This window comes from Ranitomeya variabilis, chromosome 6 (genome assembly GCF_051348905.1).
Source record: "Ranitomeya variabilis isolate aRanVar5 chromosome 6, aRanVar5.hap1, whole genome shotgun sequence".
NCBI classification, from domain to species: Eukaryota; Metazoa; Chordata; class Amphibia; order Anura; family Dendrobatidae; genus Ranitomeya; species Ranitomeya variabilis.
The window spans coordinates 537,179,337-537,204,252 of NC_135237.1; the positions used below are offsets into that span (position 1 = coordinate 537,179,337).

The 24,916-nt window shown below is 51.3% G+C and overlaps 1 protein-coding gene across 3 annotated transcripts in view; it reads left to right on the forward strand.

The window, feature by feature from the left end:
• TAF2 (TATA-box binding protein associated factor 2) overlaps window positions 1-24,916 on the forward strand; it is a 175,949-nt gene that overhangs the window by 82,019 nt on the left and 69,014 nt on the right. For all 3 annotated transcript variants that reach the window (XM_077271130.1, XM_077271131.1, XM_077271129.1), the window contains exon 19: window positions 22,972-23,165. In XM_077271130.1, the coding sequence (XP_077127245.1) occupies window positions 22,972-23,165 (194 nt within the window). The remainder of the gene's footprint in view (window positions 1-22,971; window positions 23,166-24,916) is intronic.

The following is a 24,916-nucleotide window of genomic DNA, read 5'->3' on the forward strand; positions in this document are numbered from 1 at the left end:
TGCTTCATACAGATATTTGCCCCATATAATGCTGCATATGGCCCCATAAGATGCTCTATACAGATATTTGCTCCATATGACGCTGCATATTGCCCCATAAGATGCTCCATACAGATATTTGGCCCATATGCTGTTGCTGCGATTAAAAATTTTTTTTAAAAAAATCACATACTCACCTCTCAGGCCCCCGGCACTTGCTATATTCACTTGCTCCCAGTTCCACCGCTGGGCGCCGCTGTGTCTTCCAAGTCCTCTGCACTGTTCAGGCAGAGGGCGGTGCGCGCACTATTCGCATCATTGCGTCCTCTGACCTGAGCGTCACTGCTGAGGATGCGGAAGACGGAGCGGTGCAAACGGTGGAACGGGGAGCAGGTGAAAATCACGCACTGCGTTATACTCACCTGCTCCTGGCGCGGTCCCTGCACATCTGTTCCCCAGCACCGGCAGCTTCCTATAGTGAGTGGTCACATGGTACCGCTCATTACAGTAATGAATATGCGGCTCCACCCCTATGGGAGTGGAGTCGGGTCCATATTCATTACTGTAATGAGCGGTACCATGTGACCGCTCACTACAGGAAGGAGCTGCCGGCACCGGGGAACCAGGGACCGCGCCAGGAGCAGGTGAGTATGATTACACAGCTGCCGCTCACCCTCCCCTGCCGACCCCTGGGTATGAATGACTTGAGTATAAGCTGAGAGGGGCAATTTCACCCTAAAAAATGGGCTGAAATTCTCGGCTTATACTCGAGTATATACGGTATATATGCAGAGCACCTTGAATCCAGCCGTTTAAGACGTAAAAGCTCTAAAATCAAGGGTGCTACCCTCTATTAGAGGGAGTGAATCCAAACTACTCTGGGGCTGCTTCCCAAACACTTACTGGATTTGTCATGATGAAATCCTCATTCAAGAAATGGCTTAATGTTTTTTATTATTTTTTTTTTTATAGCATTAGCAGGTTAATTAAATGTATTATTTTTATGAACTGAACTTTTATGGATGCAACGATACCAACGCAAGTCAATCTTTTGTGGTTTTTAATATATAGAAACAGTAAAAAAAAAGTTAAAGTCTATAGGTGTATATTTTAAATTATATATATATATATATATATATATATATATATATATATATATATATATATATATATATATATATATACATACTAGACTGTGGCCCGATTCTAATGCATCGGGTATTCTAGTATATGCATGTCCCCGTAGTATATGGACAATGATGATTCCAGAATTCGCGGCAGACTGTGCCCGTCGCTGATTGGTCGAGGCAACCTTTATGACATCATCGTCGCCATGGCAACCATTATGACATCTACGTCGATACTGTGCCCGTCGCTGATTGGTCGAGGCCTGGCGGCCTTGACCAATCAGAGACGCGGGATTTCCAGGACAGACAGAAAGACAGACAGACAGACGGAAAAACCCTTAGACAATTATATATATAGATAGATATATAGATATAGATATATATATATATATATATATATATATATATATATATATATATATATATATATATATATATATCTACAGTTAGGTCCATATATATTTGGACAGAGACAACATTTTTCTAATTTTGGTTATAGACATTACCACAATGAATTTTAAACAAAACAATTCAGATGCAGTTGAAGTTCAGACTTTCAGCTTTCATTTGAGGGTATCCACATTAAAATTGGATGAAGGGTTTAGGAGTTTCAGCTCCTTAACATGGGCCACCCTGTTTTTAAAGGGACCAAAAGTAATTGGACAATTGACTCCAAGGCTATTTCATGGGCAGGTGTGGGCAATCCCTTCGTTATGTCGTTCTCAATTAAGCAGATAAAAGGCCTGGAGTTGATTTGAGGTGTGGTGTTTGCATTTGGAAGGTTTTGCTGTGAAGTAAACATGCGGTCAAAGGAGCTCTCCATGCAAGTGAAACAAGTCATCCTTAAGCTGCGAAAACAGAAAAAAACTATCGGAGAAATTGCTACAATATTAGGAGTGGCAAAATCTACAGTTTGGTACATCCTGAGAAAGAAAGAAAGCACTGGTGAACTCAACAATGCAAAAAGACCTGGGCGTCCACGGAAGACAACAGTGGTGGATGATCGCAGAATAATCTCCATGATGAAGAGAAACCCCTTCACAACAGCCAACCAAGTGACCAACAGTCTCCAGGAGGTCGGCGTATCAATATCCAAATCTACCATAAAGAGAAGACTGCATGAAAGTAAATACAGAGGGATCACTGCACGGTGCAAGCCACTCATAAGCATCAAGAATGAAAAAGCTAGACTGGACTATGCTAAAAAACATCTAAAAAAGCCAGCACAGTTCTGGAAGAACATTCTTTGGACAGATGAAACCAAGATCAACCTCTACCAGAATGATGGAAAGAGAAAAGTATGGCGAAGGCGTGGTGCAGCTCATGATCCAAAGCATACCACATCATCTGTAAAACACGGCGGAGGCAGTGTGATGGCTTGGGCATGCATGGCTGCCAGTGGCACTGGGTCACTAGTGTTTATTGATGATGTGACACAGGACAGAAGCAGCCGAATGAATTCTGAGGTATTCAGAGCCGCCATACTGTGTGCTCAGATCCAGCCAAATGCAGCCAAACTGATTGGTCGTCGTTTCATACTACAGATGGACAATGACTAGTGTTGAGCGATACTTTCCGATATCGGAAAGTATCGGTATCGGAAAGTATCGGCCGATACCGTCACAGTATCGGAATCCAATCCGATACCGATACCCGATCCCAATGCAAGTCAATGGGACGAAAATATCGGAATTAAAATAAACCCTTTATACACTTGTAGGTTCATTCTACATGAAGGAAAACAACTAAAAATATTGTAGGATGTATTGGGGGACGTGGCGGAGATATTAAAGGGACAGAGGTTTAGCCCAATGTAATAGAATAGCAGGATTTTTTTTTTTTTTTTATGAAGTTCGGCGTTAGAAAGAATTTGACTATGTTTTTTTTTTTTTTTTAATGTCAGATATTGATGTTTCACTACTTCCACGCCCTTCACCTTCTTTTTTACTTCTCCCACGCTTTCTTCTTAATTATCCTCATCATCAGCTTCTTTGACATCAACTTCTTCACCTTATTCATCTTCTTCTTCATCTTCTACCTATTATTTTTTGGGTTACATTGTTCATATTCTTTTTATTTTACTATTATCTTCATCATATTCAACTTCTTCATCATATTCTTATTTGTGACAGGCATTCCCGTAGTTGTTATCTATAAAAGTTTGAAGATTACACCTTCCGTTCTGCCTGTCACAAAACAGTTACATTTGTCCGCGTTCAGTTTGGCCTGCAGCATCAGGCTTTATCCAGGGGCACCACGAGGAGGAACGGACTCACCCCCATACACTGCTTAGTCTTCTTCTGCTTATAATTTACATAATATTTTTTGCTCTGATATTTTGTGTTATGCTTAATGTCCTTCTGCTCTTTGTTCTGCAGCCTCTTGTTCTTCTGCTTCTCGGTCTTCCAGGTCGTCGTCGTCTCCAGGGTCGTCGTCTCCGGGGTCGTCGTCATCGGGGTGGTCTTCAGGGTCGTCGTCTCCGGGGTCGTCGTCATCGGGGTGGTCTTCGGGGTCATCGTCTCCAGGGTCGTCGTCATCACGGTGGTTGTCGTCTCTGGTGTCGTCGTCATCTTAGGGGTGGTCTTCTGGGTCATTGTGTTTAGTCTCTTGAACTTGGAAATGTAGCAGAAGGTACAAGAAGGCTGAGAAAATGCCGAGAACCAGCTGATGGAACTGGAACTCGGATGGCTACCCGAAGGTCCAAGAGCCAATGGAACTACCGAGGACCAGCTGACTTTACTGGAACCCGGTTACTAAGCAGGAGGTACCTGTGCTGAAAGCACTACCAAGGACCACCTGACGTTGGTGGAACTCGGATACCCAGAGGGAGGCACCTAAGCCAAAGGCTCTGCCCGGAACCAGCTGACGGTACTGGAACCAGGATGGGGAGCAGAAGGTACAAGAGCAAAAGACACTGCCGAGAACCAGCTGACGGTGCTGGAACCCGGATGGGTAGCCGAAGGTCCAAGAGCCAATGGAACTACCGAGGACCAGCTGACGTTACTGGAACCCGGTTACTAAGCAGGAGGTACCCGTGCCTGAAAGCACTACCAAGGACCACCTGACGTTGGTGGAACTCGGATACCAAAGGGAGGCACCTAAGCCAAAGGCTCTGCCCGGAACCAGCTGACGGTACTGGAACCAGGATGGGGAGCAGAAGGTACAAGAGCAAGTGTCTGCGTGGCTTTTGCAGGACACGATGCCGGCTGCACAGCAGGGGAACAGCTGGCGGTGCTGGACCCCACTGACACATTGGCGAGGTGTTTTTCTCTGTGCAGCTAGCACATCTGGGCCCCAACTGGCGGTGTGTTAGAGCCCAGGGTCAGCAGGAGGAGGAGCAGGAGGAGGAGGAGCAGGGGGAGGGGAGTGTAGGCCGAAGCCTGCACTGGCGGCAGCTTTGGGTCTGTTGTGTCTGCGTGGCTTTTGCAGGACACGTTGCCGGCTACACAGCAGGGGAACAGCTGGCGGTGCTGGACCCCACTGACACATTGGCGAGGTGTTTGGCTCTGTGCAGCCAGCACTTCCGGACAGCAACTAGCGTTGTTGGAGCCCGGGCTCTGCAGGTGGAGCAGAGTGTAGGCCGAAGCCTAATTGAACCGATTTCAAAAGTCACCTTTAACCCCCCCTCAGGGGTTACAAAGTAGAAGAGCCACAGCTTATGCAGCAGCAGTGCTGCGCAAGTCAAAGGTTGCTCTTGTAATTTTTCTCCTTGCACACGCTGAATGGAACACGTATAACATTCAGCCCTTTATACAGTCAAACTGTGTAATGGAGGCGCGAGTTCCCTTTGTAATGAGACGCAGCACAGGTGTCAAGAATCCCACCTTGGTGCTGGGTGCAGCCTCCCGAGCGTTGTTATTTGCTGTACAGGAGTCTGCGCTGTCGTGTTATCCCCTGGCCTAGCGCCGTTAGCGCTGCCCATCTTCTGGCATCATGTAATGTCGGCCGGTGCGGTTCGCGATGACCATGAATCCCAGCCCCGCAGTGTCTTAACATTGTTAAAACACTGCGGGGCTGGGATTCAGGGCCTGGCGCAGCACATATGTTGGCCTCTCACACTCGGGTCCTTACACCCGCTTCAGACTGTGCGGCGTCATCTGATCCCTTATCGCATGCCACGGCCATGAAGCCGCACAGTCCGAAGAAGGCGGAAGGAGAGGAGGGACAGGCGAACTGATGCACTGATCCTGCCCATGAATCACACCCTCGCAGTCCCAATAAATAAGACACCGAGGGGCGTTGTGTGGGTCAGGGCGGCCGCAGAGGCGCAGCCAGCCAAACAATGATGCCAGAAGACGGGCAGCGCTACCAAGGGGGTTGCAGCGTGTCATTACAAAGGAAAGTCACACCACCGGGACGGTTAACTGGTCACACAGAGGACACATTTCAGACGTGTTTTCAGTTCCACATGTGCGAGGAGAATACGTTTCTGAGCCACCTTGCACACATGCAGCATTACCGCTGTACAAGGTGGCTGGATAACGTAAAAACGCCTGGGGGAGGGGGGACAGGTTCCCTTCAATTTCAGTTATTGTGTCTGCGTGGCTTTTGCAGGACACGATGCCGGCTGCACAGCAGGGGAACAGCTGGCGGTGCTGGACCCCACTGACACATTGGCGAGGTGTTTTTCTCTGTGCAGCTAGCACATCTGGGCCCCAACTGGCGGTGTGTTAGAGCCCAGGGTCAGCAGGAGGAGGAGCAGGAGGAGGAGGAGCAGGGGGAGGGGAGTGTAGGCCGAAGCCTGCACTGGCGGCAGCTTTGGGTCTGTTGTGTCTGCGTGGCTTTTGCAGGACACGTTGCCGGCTACACAGCAGGGGAACAGCTGGCGGTGCTGGACCCCACTGACACATTGGCGAGGTGTTTGGCTCTGTGCAGCCAGCACTTCCGGACAGCAACTAGCGTTGTTGGAGCCCGGGCTCTGCAGGTGGAGCAGAGTGTAGGCCGAAGCCTAATTGAACCGATTTCAAAAGTCACCTTTAACCCCCCCTCAGGGGTTACAAAGTAGAAGAGCCACAGCTTATGCAGCAGCAGTGCTGCGCAAGTCAAAGGTTGCTCTTGTAATTTTTCTCCTTGCACACGCTGAATGGAACACGTATAACATTCAGCCCTTTATACAGTCAAACTGTGTAATGGAGGCGCGAGTTCCCTTTGTAATGAGACGCAGCACAGGTGTCAAGAATCCCACCTTGGTGCTGGGTGCAGCCTCCCGAGCGTTGTTATTTGCTGTACAGGAGTCTGCGCTGTCGTGTTATCCCCTGGCCTAGCGCCGTTAGCGCTGCCCATCTTCTGGCATCATGTAATGTCGGCCGGTGCGGTTCGCGATGACCATGAATCCCAGCCCCGCAGTGTCTTAACATTGTTAAAACACTGCGGGGCTGGGATTCAGGGCCTGGCGCAGCACATATGTTGGCCTCTCACACTCGGGTCCTTACACCCGCTTCAGACTGTGCGGCGTCATCTGATCCCTTATCACATGCCACGGCCATGAAGCCGCACAGTCCGAAGAAGGCGGAAGGAGAGGAGGGACAGGCGAACTGATGCACTGATCCTGCCCATGAATCACACCCTCGCAGTCCCAATAAATAAGACACCGAGGGGCGTTGTGTGGGTCAGGGCGGCCGCAGAGGCGCAGCCAGCCAAACAATGATGCCAGAAGACGGGCAGCGCTACCAAGGGGGTTGCAGCGTGTCATTACAAAGGAAAGTCACACCACCGGGACGGTTAACTGGTCACACAGAGGACACATTTCAGACGTGTTTTCAGTTCCACATGTGCGAGGAGAATACGTTTCTGAGCCACCTTGCACACATGCAGCATTACCGCTGTACAAGGTGGCTGGATAACGTAAAAACGCCTGGGGGAGGGGGGACAGGTTCCCTTCAATTTCAGTTCTTGTGTCTGCGTGGCTTTTGCAGGACACGATGCCGGCTGCACAGCAGGGGAACAGCTGGCGGTGCTGGACCCCACTGACACATTGGCGAGGTGTTTTTCTCTGTGCAGCTAGCACATCTGGGCCCCAACTGGCGGTGTGTTAGAGCCCAGGGTCAGCAGGAGGAGGAGCAGGAGGAGGAGGAGCAGGGGGAGGGGAGTGTAGGCCGAAGCCTGCACTGGCGGCAGCTTTGGGTCTGTTGTGTCTGCGTGGCTTTTGCAGGACACGTTGCCGGCTACACAGCAGGGGAACAGCTGGCGGTGCTGAACCCCACTGACACATTGGCGAGGTGTTTTTCTCTGTGCAGCTAGCACATCTGGGCCCCAACTGGCGGTGTTAGAGCCCAGGGTCAGCAGGAGGAGCAGGGGGAGCGGAGTGTAGGCCGAAGCCTGCACTGGAGCAAGTTGAAAGGAAACCTTTAACCCCCCCCCCAGGCGTTTGTAGCTGGAAGAGCCATCGTGTACAGCACTAATGCTGGAAAAGGTAAACTTAGCTCTTTTAATTATGGTCCTTGCAGATGCTGAACCTAACACTTATGAAATGTGTCCCCTCACAGCGTTCAACCGTCCGGTAGGTGGAACTTTCCTTTGTCATGTGACGCAGCACAGCCGTCATTTTTACCCCCTTGTCGCCGTGCGCCGCCTCCTCAGCGTTGTTTGAATCTGTCCCGGAGCCTGCGCTGTTAGGTTACCCCTTGGCCATGCACACATTTTGCGCTGCCCGTCTTCTGACATCATTTGCTGTCAGGCTGGCTGCGCCTGTGCGGGTGCGCTGTCCAAGATTCAGCCTCGCGGTGTCGTCTAATGTAATCCCACCGCGGGCCTGGGATCCGTGTCCATGCGCAGTGCATATCCTCGCCTCTCACTCCCCTCCCTACGGCTTCTAAAGACTGTGCGGTGTCACGGCCGTGGCATGCTATTAGGGACCAGCTGACACCGAACAGTCTTTAGAAGCCGTAGGGAGGGGAGTGAGAGGCGAGGATATGCACTGCGCATGGACACGGATCCCAGGCCCGCGGTGGGATTACATTAGACGACACCGCGAGGCTGAATCTCGGACAGCGCACCCGCACAGGCGCAGCCAGCCTGACAGCAAATGATGTCAGAAGACGTGCAGCGCAAAATGTGTGCATGGCCAAGGGGTAACCTAACAGCGCAGGCTCCGGGACAGATTCAAACAACGCTGAGGAGGCGGCGCACGGCGACAAGGGGGTAAAAATGACGGCTGTGCTGCGTCACATGACAAAGGAAAGTTCCACCTACCGGACGGTTGAACGCTGTGAGGGGACACATTTCATAAGTGTTAGGTTCAGCATATGCAAGGAGCACCACGAAAAGAGGCACTTTTTCCCTTTGCATCATTACTGCTGCACAAGGTGGCTCCTTCAGTAACAAACGCATGGGGGGGGGGGGGGACAGGTTCCCTTAAATTTAACTTGTTGTGCCTGCGTGGTGGTCGCAGTACACGTTGCCGTATACACAGCAGGGGAACAGCTGGCGGTGCTGAACCCCACTAACACATAGGCGAGGTGTTTGGCTCTGTGCGTACAGCACTTCTGGACGGCAACTGGCGGTGTTGGAGCCCAGGGACAGGTGGAGGAGGAGGAGGTTGGAGGAGGTAGGAGGGATTGCCACACACACAGCAGGGGAACAGCTGACGTTACTGAACCCCAATAACAGAGGAGCGACTGTTGACTGTGCGTACAGCACTTCTGGACGGCAACTGGCGGTGTTGGAGCCCAGGGACAGGTGGAGGAGGAGGAGGAGGTTGGAGGAGGTAGGAGGGATTGCCACACACACAGCAGGGGAACAGCTGACGTTACTGAACCCCAATAACAGAGGAGGGACTGTTGACTGTGCGTACAGCACTTCTGGACGGCAACTGGCGGTGTTGGAGCCCAGGGACAGGTGGAGGAGGAGGAGGTTGGAGGAGGTTGGAGGAGGTAGGAGGGATTGCCACACACACAGCAGGGGAACAGCTGACGTTACTGAACCCCAATAACAGAGGAGGGACTGTTGGGACTGTGCGTACAGCACTACCAGGCAACAACTAGCGGTGTTGGAGCCCAGGGACAGGTGGAGGAGGAGGAGGTAGGAGGGATTGCCACACACACAGCAGGGGAACAGCTGACGTTACTGAACCCCAATAACAGAGGAGGGACTGTTGACTGTGCGTACAGCACTTCTGGACGGCAACTGGCGGTGTTGGAGCCCAGGGACAGGTGGAGGAGGAGGAGGTAGGAGGGATTGCCACACACACAGCAGGGGAACAGCTGACGTTACTGAACCCCAATAACAGAGGAGGGACTGTTGACTGTGCGTACAGCACTTCTGGACGGCAACTGGCGGTGTTGGAGCCCAGGGACAGGTGGAGGAGGAGGAGGTTGGAGGAGGTTGGAGGAGGTAGGAGGGATTGCCACACACACAGCAGGGGAACAGCTGACGTTACTGAACCCCAATAACAGAGGAGGGACTGTTGGGACTGTGCGTACAGCACTACCAGGCAACAACTAGCGGTGTTGGAGCCCAGGGACAGGTGGAGGAGGAGGAGGTTGGAGGAGGTAGGAGGGATTGCCACACACACAGCAGGGGAACAGCTGACGTTACTGAACCCCAATAACAGAGGAGGGACTGTTGACTGTGCGTACAGCACTTCTGGACGGCAACTGGCGGTGTTGGAGCCCAGGGACAGGTGGAGGAGGAGGAGGTTGGAGGAGGTTGGAGGAGGTAGGAGGGATTGCCACACACACAGCAGGGGAACAGCTGACGTTACTGAACCCCAATAACAGAGGAGGGACTGTTGACTGTGCGTACAGCACTTCTGGACGGCAACTGGCGGTGTTGGAGCCCAGGGACAGGTGGAGGAGGAGGAGGTTGGAGGAGGTTGGAGGAGGTAGGAGGGATTGCCACACACACAGCAGGGGAACAGCTGACGTTACTGAACCCCAATAACAGAGGAGGGACTGTTGGGACTGTGCGTACAGCACTACCAGGCAACAACTAGCGGTGTTGGAGCCCAGGGACAGGTGGAGGAGGAGGAGGTTGGAGGAGGTAGGAGGGATTGCCACACACACAGCAGGGGAACAGCTGACGTTACTGAACCCCAATAACAGAGGAGGGACTGTTGACTGTGCGTACAGCACTTCTGGACGGCAACTGGCGGTGTTGGAGCCCAGGGACAGGTGGAGGAGGAGGAGGTTGGAGGAGGTTGGAGGAGGTAGGAGGGATTGCCACACACACAGCAGGGGAACAGCTGACGTTACTGAACCCCAATAACAGAGGAGGGACTGTTGACTGTGCGTACAGCACTTCTGGACAGCAACTGGCGGTGTTGGAGCCCAGGGACAGGTGGAGGAGGAGGAGGTTGGAGGAGGTAGGAGGGATTGCCACACACACAGCAGGGGAACAGCTGACGTTACTGAACCCCAATAACAGAGGAGCGACTGTTGACTGTGCGTACAGCACTTCTGGACGGCAACTGGCGGTGTTGGAGCCCAGGGACAGGTGGAGGAGGAGGAGGAGGTTGGAGGAGGTAGGAGGGATTGCCACACACACAGCAGGGGAACAGCTGACGTTACTGAACCCCAATAACAGAGGAGGGACTGTTGACTGTGCGTACAGCACTTCTGGACGGCAACTGGCGGTGTTGGAGCCCAGGGACAGGTGGAGGAGGAGGAGGTTGGAGGAGGTTGGAGGAGGTAGGAGGGATTGCCACACACACAGCAGGGGAACAGCTGACGTTACTGAACCCCAATAACAGAGGAGGGACTGTTGACTGTGCGTACAGCACTTCTGGACGGCAACTGGCGGTGTTGGAGCCCAGGGACAGGTGGAGGAGGAGGAGGTTGGAGGAGGTTGGAGGAGGTAGGAGGGATTGCCACACACACAGCAGGGGAACAGCTGACGTTACTGAACCCCAATAACAGAGGAGGGACTGTTGGGACTGTGCGTACAGCACTACCAGGCAACAACTAGCGGTGTTGGAGCCCAGGGACAGGTGGAGGAGGAGGAGGTTGGAGGAGGTAGGAGGGATTGCCACACACACAGCAGGGGAACAGCTGACGTTACTGAACCCCAATAACAGAGGAGGGACTGTTGACTGTGCGTACAGCACTTCTGGACGGCAACTGGCGGTGTTGGAGCCCAGGGACAGGTGGAGGAGGAGGAGGTTGGAGGAGGTTGGAGGAGGTAGGAGGGATTGCCACACACACAGCAGGGGAACAGCTGACGTTACTGAACCCCAATAACAGAGGAGGGACTGTTGACTGTGCGTACAGCACTTCTGGACAGCAACTGGCGGTGTTGGAGCCCAGGGACAGGTGGAGGAGGAGGAGGTTGGAGGAGGTAGGAGGGATTGCCACACACACAGCAGGGGAACAGCTGACGTTACTGAACCCCAATAACAGAGGAGCGACTGTTGACTGTGCGTACAGCACTTCTGGACGGCAACTGGCGGTGTTGGAGCCCAGGGACAGGTGGAGGAGGAGGAGGAGGTTGGAGGAGGTAGGAGGGATTGCCACACACACAGCAGGGGAACAGCTGACGTTACTGAACCCCAATAACAGAGGAGGGACTGTTGACTGTGCGTACAGCACTTCTGGACGGCAACTGGCGGTGTTGGAGCCCAGGGACAGGTGGAGGAGGAGGAGGTTGGAGGAGGTTGGAGGAGGTAGGAGGGATTGCCACACACACAGCAGGGGAACAGCTGACGTTACTGAACCCCAATAACAGAGGAGGGACTGTTGGGACTGTGCGTACAGCACTACCAGGCAACAACTAGCGGTGTTGGAGCCCAGGGACAGGTGGAGGAGGAGGAGGTTGGAGGAGGTAGGAGGGATTGCCACACACACAGCAGGGGAACAGCTGACGTTACTGAACCCCAATAACAGAGGAGGGACTGTTGACTGTGCGTACAGCACTTCTGGACGGCAACTGGCGGTGTTGGAGCCCAGGGACAGGTGGAGGAGGAGGAGGTTGGAGGAGGTTGGAGGAGGTAGGAGGGATTGCCACACACACAGCAGGGGAACAGCTGACGTTACTGAACCCCAATAACAGAGGAGGGACTGTTGACTGTGCGTACAGCACTTCTGGACAGCAACTGGCGGTGTTGGAGCCCAGGGACAGGTGGAGGAGGAGGAGGTTGGAGGAGGTAGGAGGGATTGCCACACACACAGCAGGGGAACAGCTGACGTTACTGAACCCCAATAACAGAGGAGCGACTGTTGACTGTGCGTACAGCACTTCTGGACGGCAACTAGCGGTGTTGGAGCCCAGGGGCAGGTGGAAAAGCAGAGGAACACAATGTAGGCCGAAGCCTGAGAAAGTCGAAAGGGAACCTTTAACCCCCCCCCCCAAGGCGTTTGTAGCTGAAAGAGCCAGCTTGTGCAGCACAAAAGATGCAAAAGGAAAAGGTGGCTCTTTTCATCATGCTCCTTGCAAACACAGAACTAAACACTTATAAAATGTGTCCCCTGAAGCCGTGAAACCGTCCCGGAGGTGGGACTTTCCTTCGTAATATGACGCAGCACAGCCATCATTACTACCCCCCCGCCGCCGTGCCCCGGCTCCTCAGCGTTGTTTGATTCCGTCCCGGAGCCTGCGCTGTTATGTTATCCCGTGGCCAGGCACACTTAGCGCTGCCCATCTTCTGACATCATTTGGTGTCAGGCTGGCTGCGCCTGTGCGGCCGCGCTGGCCGAGAGCCCGCCTCGCAGTGTCTTCTGATGTAATCCCACTGGGGGCCTGGGATCCATGGCCATGCGCAGTGCATATCCTCGCCTCTCACTCCCCTCCCTACGGCTTCTTTTTCAGACTGTGCGGTGTCACGGCCGTGGCATGCTATTAGGGACCAGCTGACACCGAACAGTCTGAAGAAGCCATAGGGAGATGAGTGAGAGGTGGAGGTTCAGATATGCACTGCGCATGTCCATAGATCCCAGGCCCCCAGTGGGATTAAATCAGAAGACACTGCGAGGCGGGCTCTCGGCCAGCGTGGCCGCACAGGCGCAGCCAGCCTGACACCAAATGATGCCAGAAGACGGGCAGCGCTAAGTGTGCCTGGCCACGGGATAACATAACAGCGCAGGCTCCGGGACGGAATCAAACAACGCTGAGGAGCCGGGGCGCGGCGCCGGGGGGGTAGGAATGACGGCTGTGCTGCGTCCTATTACGAAGGAAAGTCCCACCTCCGGGACGGTTTTACGGTATCAGTGGACACATTTTATAAGTGTTAAGTTTTGCGTGTGCAAGGAGCAAAACCAAAATAGCTACCTTTTTCCTTGTGCAGCATTACTGCTGCACAAGGTGGCTCTTTCAGTAACAAACGCCTTGGGGGGGGGGGGGGGACAGATTCCCTTACATTTCAGTTGTTGTGTCAGCGTGGCGGTCGCATGACACATTGCCGGCTACACAGCTGGGGATCAGCTGACGTTACTGAAACCCAATAACACTGGGTCGTATGTTTTGACTGTGCAGACGGCACGTCTGAGCCTCAACTGGCGGTGTTGGAGCCCAGGAATTTAAGTTCAGGTGGTAGAAAGATGAACACAACAGGAGACCTGGATAACGTATACAGTGACCTAATTATTTAATCAGGAGGAGGAGTGGCAAATTCCTGCGAGATCCAGGCCTTGTTCATTTTCAGAAAAGTAAGCCGGTCAACGTTATCGGAGGATAGTCGCATGCGACGGTCAGTTAGTACACCACCTGCAGCACTAAAGACACGTTCCGATAATACACTGGCCGCAGGGCAAGACAGCACCTCCAATGCATACTGGCTTAGCTCTGGCCATGTATCCAGCTTTGAGACCCAAAACTTGAAAGGGGAAGAGCCGTCTGGGAGTACAGCAAGAGGGCAAGACATGTAGTCTGTCACCATCTGACGGAACCGTTGCCTCCTGCTGACTGGAGCCGTCTGTGATGGTGTAGACTTTTGTGGGGGGCACACAAAACTGTGCCACAGTTGGGCCATACTGGTCTTGCCTTGGGCAGAGGCACTGCTTCTGCTCCCTCTTTGTGCAGAGCCTCCACCACTGCCTGGACGCACTGAGCTGCTTTGGAATGCAGTAGCAGCACTTCTCTCAGTTGGAATGGAGAAGATGATGGAACTGACCAGTGTGTCTTGGTACTCCCGCATTTTTCGCTCCCGGTTCAACGGTGTGATGAGGCTTTCTACGTTGTCCCGGTAGCGAGGATCGAGGAGGGTGAACACCCAATAATCAGACATGTTGAGAATGTGGGCGATGCGGCGGTCGTTTCTCAGGCACTGCAGCATGTAATCCACCATGTGCTGCAGACTGCCAACTGCCCAAGAAACGCTGTCCCCAGCTGGAGGCGTGATCTCTGCCCGCTCGTCATCACCCCACCCTCGCTGTACACACTGAGTACTGGACAATTGTGTAACTCCCTCCTCTGGACGGATGTCTTCCTCCTCCATTGACTCCTCCTCATCCTCCTCACAAACTGTCCCCTGCCTACGCGTTTGTGAGGAACCACGTGGCGCTGACTGTCCAGAAGATGATGGAAGTGGTGAATCCTCATCCTCCACCTCTTCCACAACATCATCCCTTAGCGCTTGCAGTGATTTTTCAAGCAGGCAGATAAGGGGGACAGTCATGCTGACTAGTGCATCATCTGCACTCGCCATCCGCGTGGAATAATCAAAGGGACGCAAAACCTGGCAGACATCCTTCATAGTGGCCCACTCTGTGGTTGTGAAGTCTGTACGGCGCTGACTGCGACTTTTTTGCGCCTGATACAGCTGGTACTCCATTACAGCTTGCTGCTGCTCACACAACCGCTCCAACATATGTAACGTGGAATTCCACCTGGTAGGTAGGTCACATATGATGCGATGTTCCGGCAGGCGGTGTCGGCGCTGCAGAGCCGCAATGCGCGCTTTTGCCGTGCTGGAACGCCGCAAGTGAGCACACTCTAGGCGGACCTTGTGCAGCAGTGCATCAAGATCCGGATAGTCCCTCAAAAAACTCTGCACGACCAAATTGAGCACATGTGCCAGACATGGGATGTGAGTGAGGTTGCCGAGGCCCAGGGCTGCCACCAGATTTCGGCCATTATCACACACTACCATGCCTGGCTGGAGATTCGCTGGCACAAACCACACATCGCTCTCCTGCTTGATGGCATTCCAGAGCTCCTGAGCTGTGTGGCTACGATTCCCCAAAAAAATTAATTTCAAGACGGCCTGTTGACGTTTGGCCACGGCTGTGCTCATGTCGGTCGTAACAGGTACACGTTCATCACGGGTCCATGTGGAGGTGGACTGTGACGGCTCCTGCAGCGATGATTCTGAGGAACTGGTGTAAGAGGAGGAGTCAATGCGTACAGAATGGATTCCTGCAATCCTTGGAGTGGGCAGGACACGTCCTGCGCCACTCGCACGGTCTGTACCCGGCTCAACTACATTAACCCAATGGGCAGTGAGGGAAAGGTATCGCCCCTGTCCATGTTGACTGGTCCACGCATCGGTGGTGAGGTGGACCTTGCTACTGACGGCGTTCAGTAGCGCGTGTTTTATGTGTCCCTCCACATGCTTGTGCAGGGCAGGGACGGCTTGCCTGCTGAAGTAAAAGCGGCTGGGCACATTGTACTGTGGGACTGCCAATGACATCAAGTCACGGAAGCTGTCAGTCTCCACCAGCCTGAATGACAGCATTTCCAGTGACAGAAGTTTGGCAATGCCTGCAGTCAGAGCCTGTGCTCGTGGGTGGTTTGACGAGAAAGGCCGCCTTTTCTCCCATGCCTGTACTACCGATGGCTGTAGACTGGGCTGGGAGTGTGTGGATGACTGGGAAAGTGGTGCTGCGGGTGGAATGACAGCGGGTCTCTGGACAACAGGGCCAGAGGTTCTTCCACGGCGATCCTGGGAGGAAGCCGAACCAGCTGCGTGTGAGCTAGAGGAAGAGGCAACACGAGCTGAAGAGGTGGTAGCTGCCGCTGTTGGTTGGCCTAGCTCTTCAGTGTGTTTGTCTAACTCCGCCGGGTGCCTGTTGCGCACATGTTTCCACATGTTGGAGGTATTGAGGTTGGCGACTTTTTGACCTCTTTTGATTTTTTGATGACACACCTTGCATCTGACATAGCAAATGTCATCTGCAACTGGGTCAAAAAAGGACCAGGCACTGCAAGTCTTGGGAGCCCCCCTTTTGACTTTTGGAAGAGACATGCTCCTTACGGGTGCCAAAGCGGAGGCTGCAGGATCCGCAGTCTTCCCCCTCCCTCTTTGGGCCGTACGGGGAATCTCTTCCTCAGAGCTGCTCCCACCACCTTCCTGTCCCTGACGCCAAGATGGGTCAAGGACCTCATCATCTACACTACCCTCTGCCCCCAACTGCTCCTCCTGGGTAGTCTCAGCAGCAGAGCACGCACCAGTAAGTGGCACCTGAGTGTCATCATCAGCTGATGCGGCCTGCGAGGTGGTGACCGGAGCCACTGGCCCACCCGCCTCTTCAGAGGAAGACAGAAAAAGCGGTTGGGCATCACTGCACCCTGCCTCTTCTTCCATTTCTCCAATGCTGCTTGGCTGGCCCCCTGTTTCCAAGCCAAGAGATGATTCAGAGAACAGAAGTAGAGACTGCTCCTGTCCTGGGATCTCTGTCTGCCTGGGCAATTTTGCAGGTGGTGAAGAGACAGATGGCTGCTCTCCAGTGCTCTGTGTCTGAGAGGATGTGGCACTAATGGAAGTTGATGCATTAGCTGCCATCCATCCCACAACGGCTTCAATTTGGTCTTGACGCAGCAGCGGTGTACGGCGCTCGGCGACAAAGCTGCGCATGAACGACTGTTCCCTTGTGAAAGTGGGTGCTGATGACTCACCGGTGCCCGCAGCAGGCACAGAATCCCCACGTCCCCTCCCTGCTCCGCGCCCACGCCCACGCCCACGTGCCTTACTCACTGCCTTCTTCATCTTGGTTGACTGATAAAGATAAGCAGAAAAGTACTAACGGCTTTGTGTGCTTATTCCTGAGCAACTCCTCCTAACAGGTATAAGACACACTAATTTTCTAAAGTGTGGACTAGACTTGAATATGAGCTAATGTGGCCTACACAAATGTAAAGTGGTGTAACTGGTGTGTTTGGTGAACTTTATTATTTATTTTTTTGGGGCTGAACTGACAACGGATAGAGCTGCAGTCACACGGAGACCGTGCAGACAGACGTAAACGGCGCTGCAAGGCCCAAAAACCCTCCTCTACTTTATCCTATGTAGTGTTTTTCCACAAATTAGCTGGAGACGGGTGGAAAGACACTAATAGGATTTTTTTAAATTAATTAGCAGCAGACTACACTACTTGAAAACAAAATGAAAATTGATTTGGCGGTATGACGCAGTGAACAACCCTGAGCTGGAGACAACCAAGCTACGGCTGCTCACAGACTACAGGGCGAGCTGCAGTCACACGGAGACCGTGCAGACAGCCGTAAACGGCGCTGCAAGGCCCAAAAACCCTCCTCTACTTTATCCTATGTAGTGTTTTTCCACAAATTAGCTGGAGACGGGTGGAAAGACACTAATAGGATTTTTTTAAATTAATTAGCAGCAGACTACACTACTTGAAAACAAAATTAAAATTGATTTGGCGGTATGACGCAGTGAACAACCCTGAGCTGGAGACAACCAGGCTATGGCTGCTCACAGACTACAGGGCGAGCTGCAGTCACACGGAGACCGTGCAGACAGCCGTAAACGGCGCTGCAAGGCCCAAAAACCCTCCTCTACTTTATCCTATGTAGTGTTTTTCCACAAATTAGCTGGAGACGGGTGGAAAGACACTAATAGGATTTTTTTGAATAAATTAGCAGCAGACTACACTACTTGGAAAAAAAAAAAAAAAAAAAAGAGAACAGTACTGTATGAGGCAATGAACCACCCTCCCTGAACTGAATACAACCAGCTATGGATGGCCTATGTGGCTGCACTCAGACTAGAGAGTGGGCTGCACTCACACACACACACACAGAGAGACCTTGCAGATCGCTGTGAAAACAGCGCTACAAGGCAAAAGGAAGGTGAATAGTAGGTGAACACAGCGGTTGCTAAATTAGCCTTTGGAAAGCACAAAGAAGCAAATCGCTATCTCTAAACTGTCCCTCAGTCAGCAAACAGCGTCCTGTCACTAACTGAATTCACAGCAGAGTGATCGCAAAATGGCGCCAGCGACTTTTAAACTGCATCATGACATCATTTCAGCAGCCAATCACAGCCATGCCAGTAGTTTCATGCCCTCCATGCTGAACAGGATGTGCCCACACTTGAAATCATTCTCATTGGCTGAATTTCTGCATTTTGAATCTGGGAACTTCCGATTCCGGTATCCGATACGCGGCAAGTATCGGAATCCCGGTATCGGAATTCCGATACCGCAAGTATCGGCCGATACCCGATACTTGCGGTATCGGAATGCTCAACACTAACAATGACCCAAAACATGAAGCCAAAGCAACCCAGGAGTTTATTAAAGCAAAGAAGTGGAATATTCCTGAATGGCCAAGTCAGTCACCTGATCTCAACCCAATTGAGCAGCATTTCACTTGTTAAAGACTAAACTTCAGACAGAAAGGCCACAAACAAACAGCAACTGAAAACCACCGCAGTGAAGGCCTGGCCGAGCATCAAAAAGGAGGAAACACAGTCTGGTGATGTCCATGAGTTCAAGACTTCAGGCAGTCATTGCCAACAAAGGGTTTTCAACCAAGTACTAGAAATGAACATTTTATTTAAAATTATTGAATCTGTCCAATTACTTTTGGTCCCTTTAAAAACAGGGTGGCACATGTTAAGGAGCTGAAACTCCTAAACCCTTCATCCAATTTTAATGTGGATACCCTCAAATGAAAGCTGAAAGTCTGAACTTCAACTGCATCGGAATTGTTTTGTTTAAAATTCATTGTGGTAATGTCTATAACCAAAATTAGAAAAATGTTGTCTCTGTCCAAATATATATGGACCTAACTGTATATATATAATTGTCTAAGGGTTTTTCCGTCTGTCTGTCTTTCTGTCTGTCTGCCTGTCTGTCTGTCTGTCTGTCCTGGAAATCCCGCTTCTCTGATTGGTCGAGGCCGCCAGGCCTCGACCAATCAGCGACGGGCACAGCATGGCGACGATGATGTCATAAAGGCCAGGCCTCGACCAATCAGCGACGGGCACAGCATGGCGATGATGATGTCATAAAGGCCAGGCCTCGACCAATCAGCGACGAGCACAGTCTGCCACGAATTCTGGAATCATCATTGTCCATATACTACGGGGACATGCATATTCTAGAATACCCGATGCGTTAGAATCGGGCCACAATCTAGTGTATATATATATATATATATAGATATAGATATATAATTGTCTAAGGGTTTTTGTCTGTCTGTCCTGGAAATCCCGTGTCTCTGATTGGTCGAGGCCGCCAGGCCTCGACCAATCAGCGACGGGCACAGAATGGCGACGATGATGTCATAAAGGTTGCCTCGACCAATCAGCGACGGGCACAGTCTGCCGCCAGGCCTCGACCAATCAGCGACGGGCACAGTATCGACGTAGATGTCATAATTGTTGCCATGACGACGATGATGTCATAAAGGTTGCCTCGACCAATCAGCGACGGGCACAGTCTGCCGCGAATTCTGGAATCATCATTGTCCATATACTACGGGGACATGTATATTCTAGAATACCCGATGCGTTCGAATCGGGCCACAATCTAGTAATATATAAGTTTGGACACACCTTCTCATTTAAATATTTTTCTGTATTTTCATGACTATGAAAATTGTACACTCACACTGATGAAGGCATCAAAACTATGAATTAACACATGTAGAATTATATACTTAACGAAAAAGTGTGAAACAACTGAAATTATGTCTTATATTCTAGGTTCTTCAAAGTAGCCACCTTTTGCTTTGATGACTGCTTTGCACACTCTTGGCATTCTCTTGATGAGGTGTGTCCAATCTTATGGTCTGCACTGTATATGCCGTATTTTCCGCTTTGTAAGACATACTTTATTTCCCCCAAATTTGGGGGGGGAAATGGGGGTGCGTCTTACAAAGCGGATATACCGCTTACCGTTACAGGCTGGGCTGAGGGGGCGTCTGCTGTTGCCTGCCGCCGCTGTTGCCCGCCACCGCTGTTGCCCGCTGCCCCGGGTGATGCTGGAAACTCCGGTGCTGCGGGGGGCTCTGGCGACATTTTGTGAAAGACCAGAGCTCCCCGGCAGTTCGTCCATGCGTTCCTGCATGACTGACTCCTGGAAAATGGCCGCCGGGATCTCGGGAGATGAGATTTCAGCGCTGAGATCTCATCTCTCGAGATTCCAGCGGCCATTTTCCCAGAGTCAGTCATGCAGGAACGCATGGACGAACTGCCGGGGGCTCTGACCTTAAGCAAAATGTCGGCAGAGCCCCCCGCAGCACCGGAGACAGCCCTGCAGGCCCCCTCATCCCAGCTTGCAGCAATGCTCCACTCCTGCCTGCAGCAACGACCCTGGGACCCTTATCCACTGCAGCCACAACCCCTGGTAAGTAATAAGACGCATGGATTATAAGACACCCCATCAATTTATTAAAACATTTTTTTTCCTATTTTTCTCCTCAAAATTTGTGGTGCGTCTTATAATCCGGAGCGTCTTACAAAGCGAAAAATACGGGATATATATATATATATATAACACTCTTGTGGACTTTCTAGATTTTCTTTTTCCTTGAACCTGCAGTCGTCTTACTGTATCATGAATTATCATGGTGTTGCCAAGATAGCGCAGACTGGGGGGAGTGAGGCCTTCTGCGTCACTGGAGAAGGGTGCTGGGCATCAGAACGGACCCTTGTTTGGATAGGAAAATGTTTATAGGGATTTTCCACCTTTAGTAAAGTGAAACTCAAATGCTCTAAAATACCCAAATTAAACCCCACTGGCCCTCGCCCTCCTTAAGTCCAGTGTTGGCGCTCCACTGCTCTTGATTTCTCAGTGTTTTTGGTTACAGCAGAGATATGGTGTCGACAGCGCGTATGAAAGTTGCATGTATATGGGGTCTCCTGATTCCTCCTCTCAACAGAAGGACACACCGGCAGTGATAGCAAATCATACAGGGTGAAGGGCAAGCCTCCAATGAAAGCATCTCATACAGGGTGAAGGAGACGCCCCCAGTCATAGCAACTCATACAGTGAGGAAGACATGCAGTGATGACGTACAGGGAGAAGGACACTCCCCCAGCGATGACATACAGGGGGAAGGACATTCCCCCCAGTGACGACATGCGGGGAGAAGGACACGCCCCCAGTGATAGCATGCAGGGAGAAGGACACTCCCCCAGCGATGACATACAGGGGGAAGGACATTCCCCCCAGTGACGACATGCGGGGAGAAGGACACGCCCCCAGTGATAGCATGCAGGGAGAAGGACACTCCCCCAGCGATGACATACAGGGGGAAGGACATTCCCCCCAGTGACGACATGCGGGGAGAAGGACACGCCCCCCAGTGATGACATGCGGGGAGATGGACACGCCCCCCAGTGATGACATGCGGGGAGATGGACACGCCCCCAGTGATGACATGCGGGGAGATGGACACGCCCCCCAGTGATGACATGCGGGAAGATGGACACGCCCCCCAGTGATGACATGTGGGGAGAAGGACACGCCCCCCAGTGATGACATGCGGGGAGAAGGACACGCCCCCCAGTGATGACATACGGGGAGAAGGACACGCCCCCCCAGTGATGACATACGGGGAGAAGGACACGCCCCCCAGTGATGACATGCGGGGAGATGGACACGCCCCCCAGTGATGACATGCGGGGAGATGGACACGCCCCCCAGTGATGACATGCAGGGAGATGGACACGCCCCCAGTGATGACATTGTCACCCCCTGTCTCATGCCAGTAGCCACCATTGTCACCCCCGTCTCATGCCAGTATCCACCATTGTCACCCCCTGTCTCATGCCAGTAGCCACCATGGTCACCAGTTTCTTTACGGCTCCTCGCAGACTGGAATGATCTTTTTGATCATAGACGTCTTCAGAAGGAAAAAAAAATGTTTTGCCTAGGAGGCGTCCCAAGACTATGAAGTCCTGTGCGATCCCCACTGTAGCCGGCTCCTTGTGTCTGATCTGCTTCCCACCTCTTGAATCATCTCTGCTGGAAGCACGCGGAGATATAATTTGTTTACCTGGGCGAATGCCAGGAAATTATGGTAATTAGTTTTGCATGGATACGTTTTATTTTTTTCTGTAACTGACTTCATTATACATTCATATTTTTTTTTCACAGATTAACAGTAAAAAATGTCAAAACGTTTACTGTTCGTTCTGACCTTTATTTCATTTATGACTTTCGTTTTTTTGAAGTGATCGTCCATTATAGGTCCACCCTGGGGTAAACTAGGGACTCTTGTATAATGAAAAGAAGATCGGCCACTTTCTAATATGTTTTATTTTCAAATTCCTCACCATTGTCAGGGGCTCTGCTTGCTTTCTCTGTGTGTATACATTGTGCGGTTACAACCTGTGCAGTTGTAGGTCGGCTCACAGAAAACTACAGAGGATTCCATACACTTTGTTGTTGGTTCTACAGCTATGATGAAATTGACTCTTCCGGCGGCATTCATCAACAACGACCGAAGAGACACAAGTTGTCTAGCAAACTATAAGCTTTGTGCCCACATCAAGGTCATACTTGGCTTTAAGCCTGACAGCAAGCAGAGTTATTAAGAATGATGCAAGATTGGACACAAAATCTACAGAACATCTGTAAGGAAGTGTTCCCATCGTATCAAGTGGTGACAAGCTCAGCAGGGGAAGCTGACAAATTCAGCATGGTTTTTCTCACTAATACTTTTATGTTTTGCAAAGATGTGAAAAATTTACTGTGATTTTTTTTTTTGTATTATTATTTACTTTTTTTCAATTTATTTTTTTCAGTTTTCCGATAACTACTACAGGGCTGAACTCATCGACGCACTGGCTAACTCGGTGACCCCCGCAGTCAGTGTGAACAACGAATGTCGCACCCTGGACAATCTGAACGCCGACGTGCGCCTCATTCTGGAGGAGATCACGCGCTTCCTCAATATGGAGAAGCTCCTTCCCAGCTACAGGCACACCATAACAGTCAGGTGGGTCTCCACTACCATCATCAGCCTCTCTTAAATTTCTTCTTTTGTGCATTCACGAAAGAAAGTAAATGTGGAAGAGAAGCCCAGACTTGACGATACCTGTCCTGCTGTCATTCTGACTGCTGGTTTCCATCATCAAATCCATCATCTTACATTACAGCAGGGGTGCACAACATTTTTTTTTTTTTTTTGGTCCAAGGGCAACAATGTTATACCGAACCAATCTGAAGGGCCGCAAAATTTTTTAAAGGGGTATTTATAAGAGTACATCTGCACAACCAAGTTTTGGGTGTTTGAGAAGAATTTTGAGAGTTTTTACTCCAAAAAAATCAATTTAAACTGAGTTTTTGGAGCAGAAACTCAATTAAATCCTCCTCATAATTTCCAAACTAAATTTGGAGGATTTTTCTGTTTTAACATGAAGTTCTGTATTGATTGCTACATAACCAGAACCACCATCAGTACATGAATACATCACCAAGCTTAGTACAGAGATCAATTGCAGTTTCAGGTCAACCCCGTATACACTTGTAACCCTGCATTTCTCTGTATGTCCTTAATATTGGTAAGGAGATGCTGGGAGTTCTTGTTACCAGCCATCATCAGAGTCTGGACCATACAGGAACCACAGTACTGATGAGATGCAGGGAAGATCACAAGCATTTACATCCAGGTACCTTGTAGGTGACATCTTCTCTGATGTCATGATGAGATTTTGTGCCCAGAGCGCGTTTCTGCAAATAATTTCCCCTTACGGTGCTTGCATCACAAAATATTCCCCCCACACTGCCCCTCTCTATAACATCTCTCCCACAATGCCCTTCTCCATAATGTCCCCGAACACAGACTATCCTCCTCTTCGTAATTTCGCCTCACACAGCTCCTCTATAACATCCCTCCCACACTGCCCTTCTCCTTAATGTCCCCCCATCACGGACTATGCTCCTCTTTGTAATTTCCCCCCACACAGCTCCTCTATAACATCCCTCGCACACTGCCCCTCTATAGCATTTCTCCCACACTGCCCTTCTCCTTAATGTCCCCCCATCACGGACTATCCTCCTCTTTGTAATTTCCCCCCACACAGCTCCTCTATAACATCCCTCACACACTGCCCCTCTCTATAACATCCCTCCCACACTGCCCTTCTCCTTAATGTCCCCCCATCACGGACTATCCTCCTCTCCATAATTTCCCCCCACACAGCTCCTCTATAACATCCCTCGCGCACTGCCCCTCTATAACATCCCTCCCACACTGCCCTTCTCCTTAATGTCCCCCCATCACGGACTATCCTCCTCTTTGTAATTTCCCCCCACACAGCTCCTCTATAACATCCCTCACACACTGCCCCTCTCTATAACATCCCTCCCACACTGCCCTTCTCCTTAATGTCCCCCCATCACGGACTATCCTCCTCTCCATAATTTCCCCCCACACAGCTCCTCTATAACATCCCTCGCGCACTGCCCCTCTATAACATCCCTCCCACACTGCCCTTCTCCTTAATGTCCCCCTATCACGGACTATCCTCTTCTCCGTAATTTCCCCCCACACAGCTCCTCCACTCTATAATATTACCCCTCACACAGCTCCTCTCTGTACTATCCCCTCGCACAGCTCCTCTCTGTAATGTCCCCTCATATAATTCCTCTCTGTAATGTCCCCTCGCACAGCTCCTCTCTGTAATGTCCCCTCGCACGGCTCCTCTCTGTAATGTCCCCTCGCACGGCTCCTCTCTGTAATGTCCC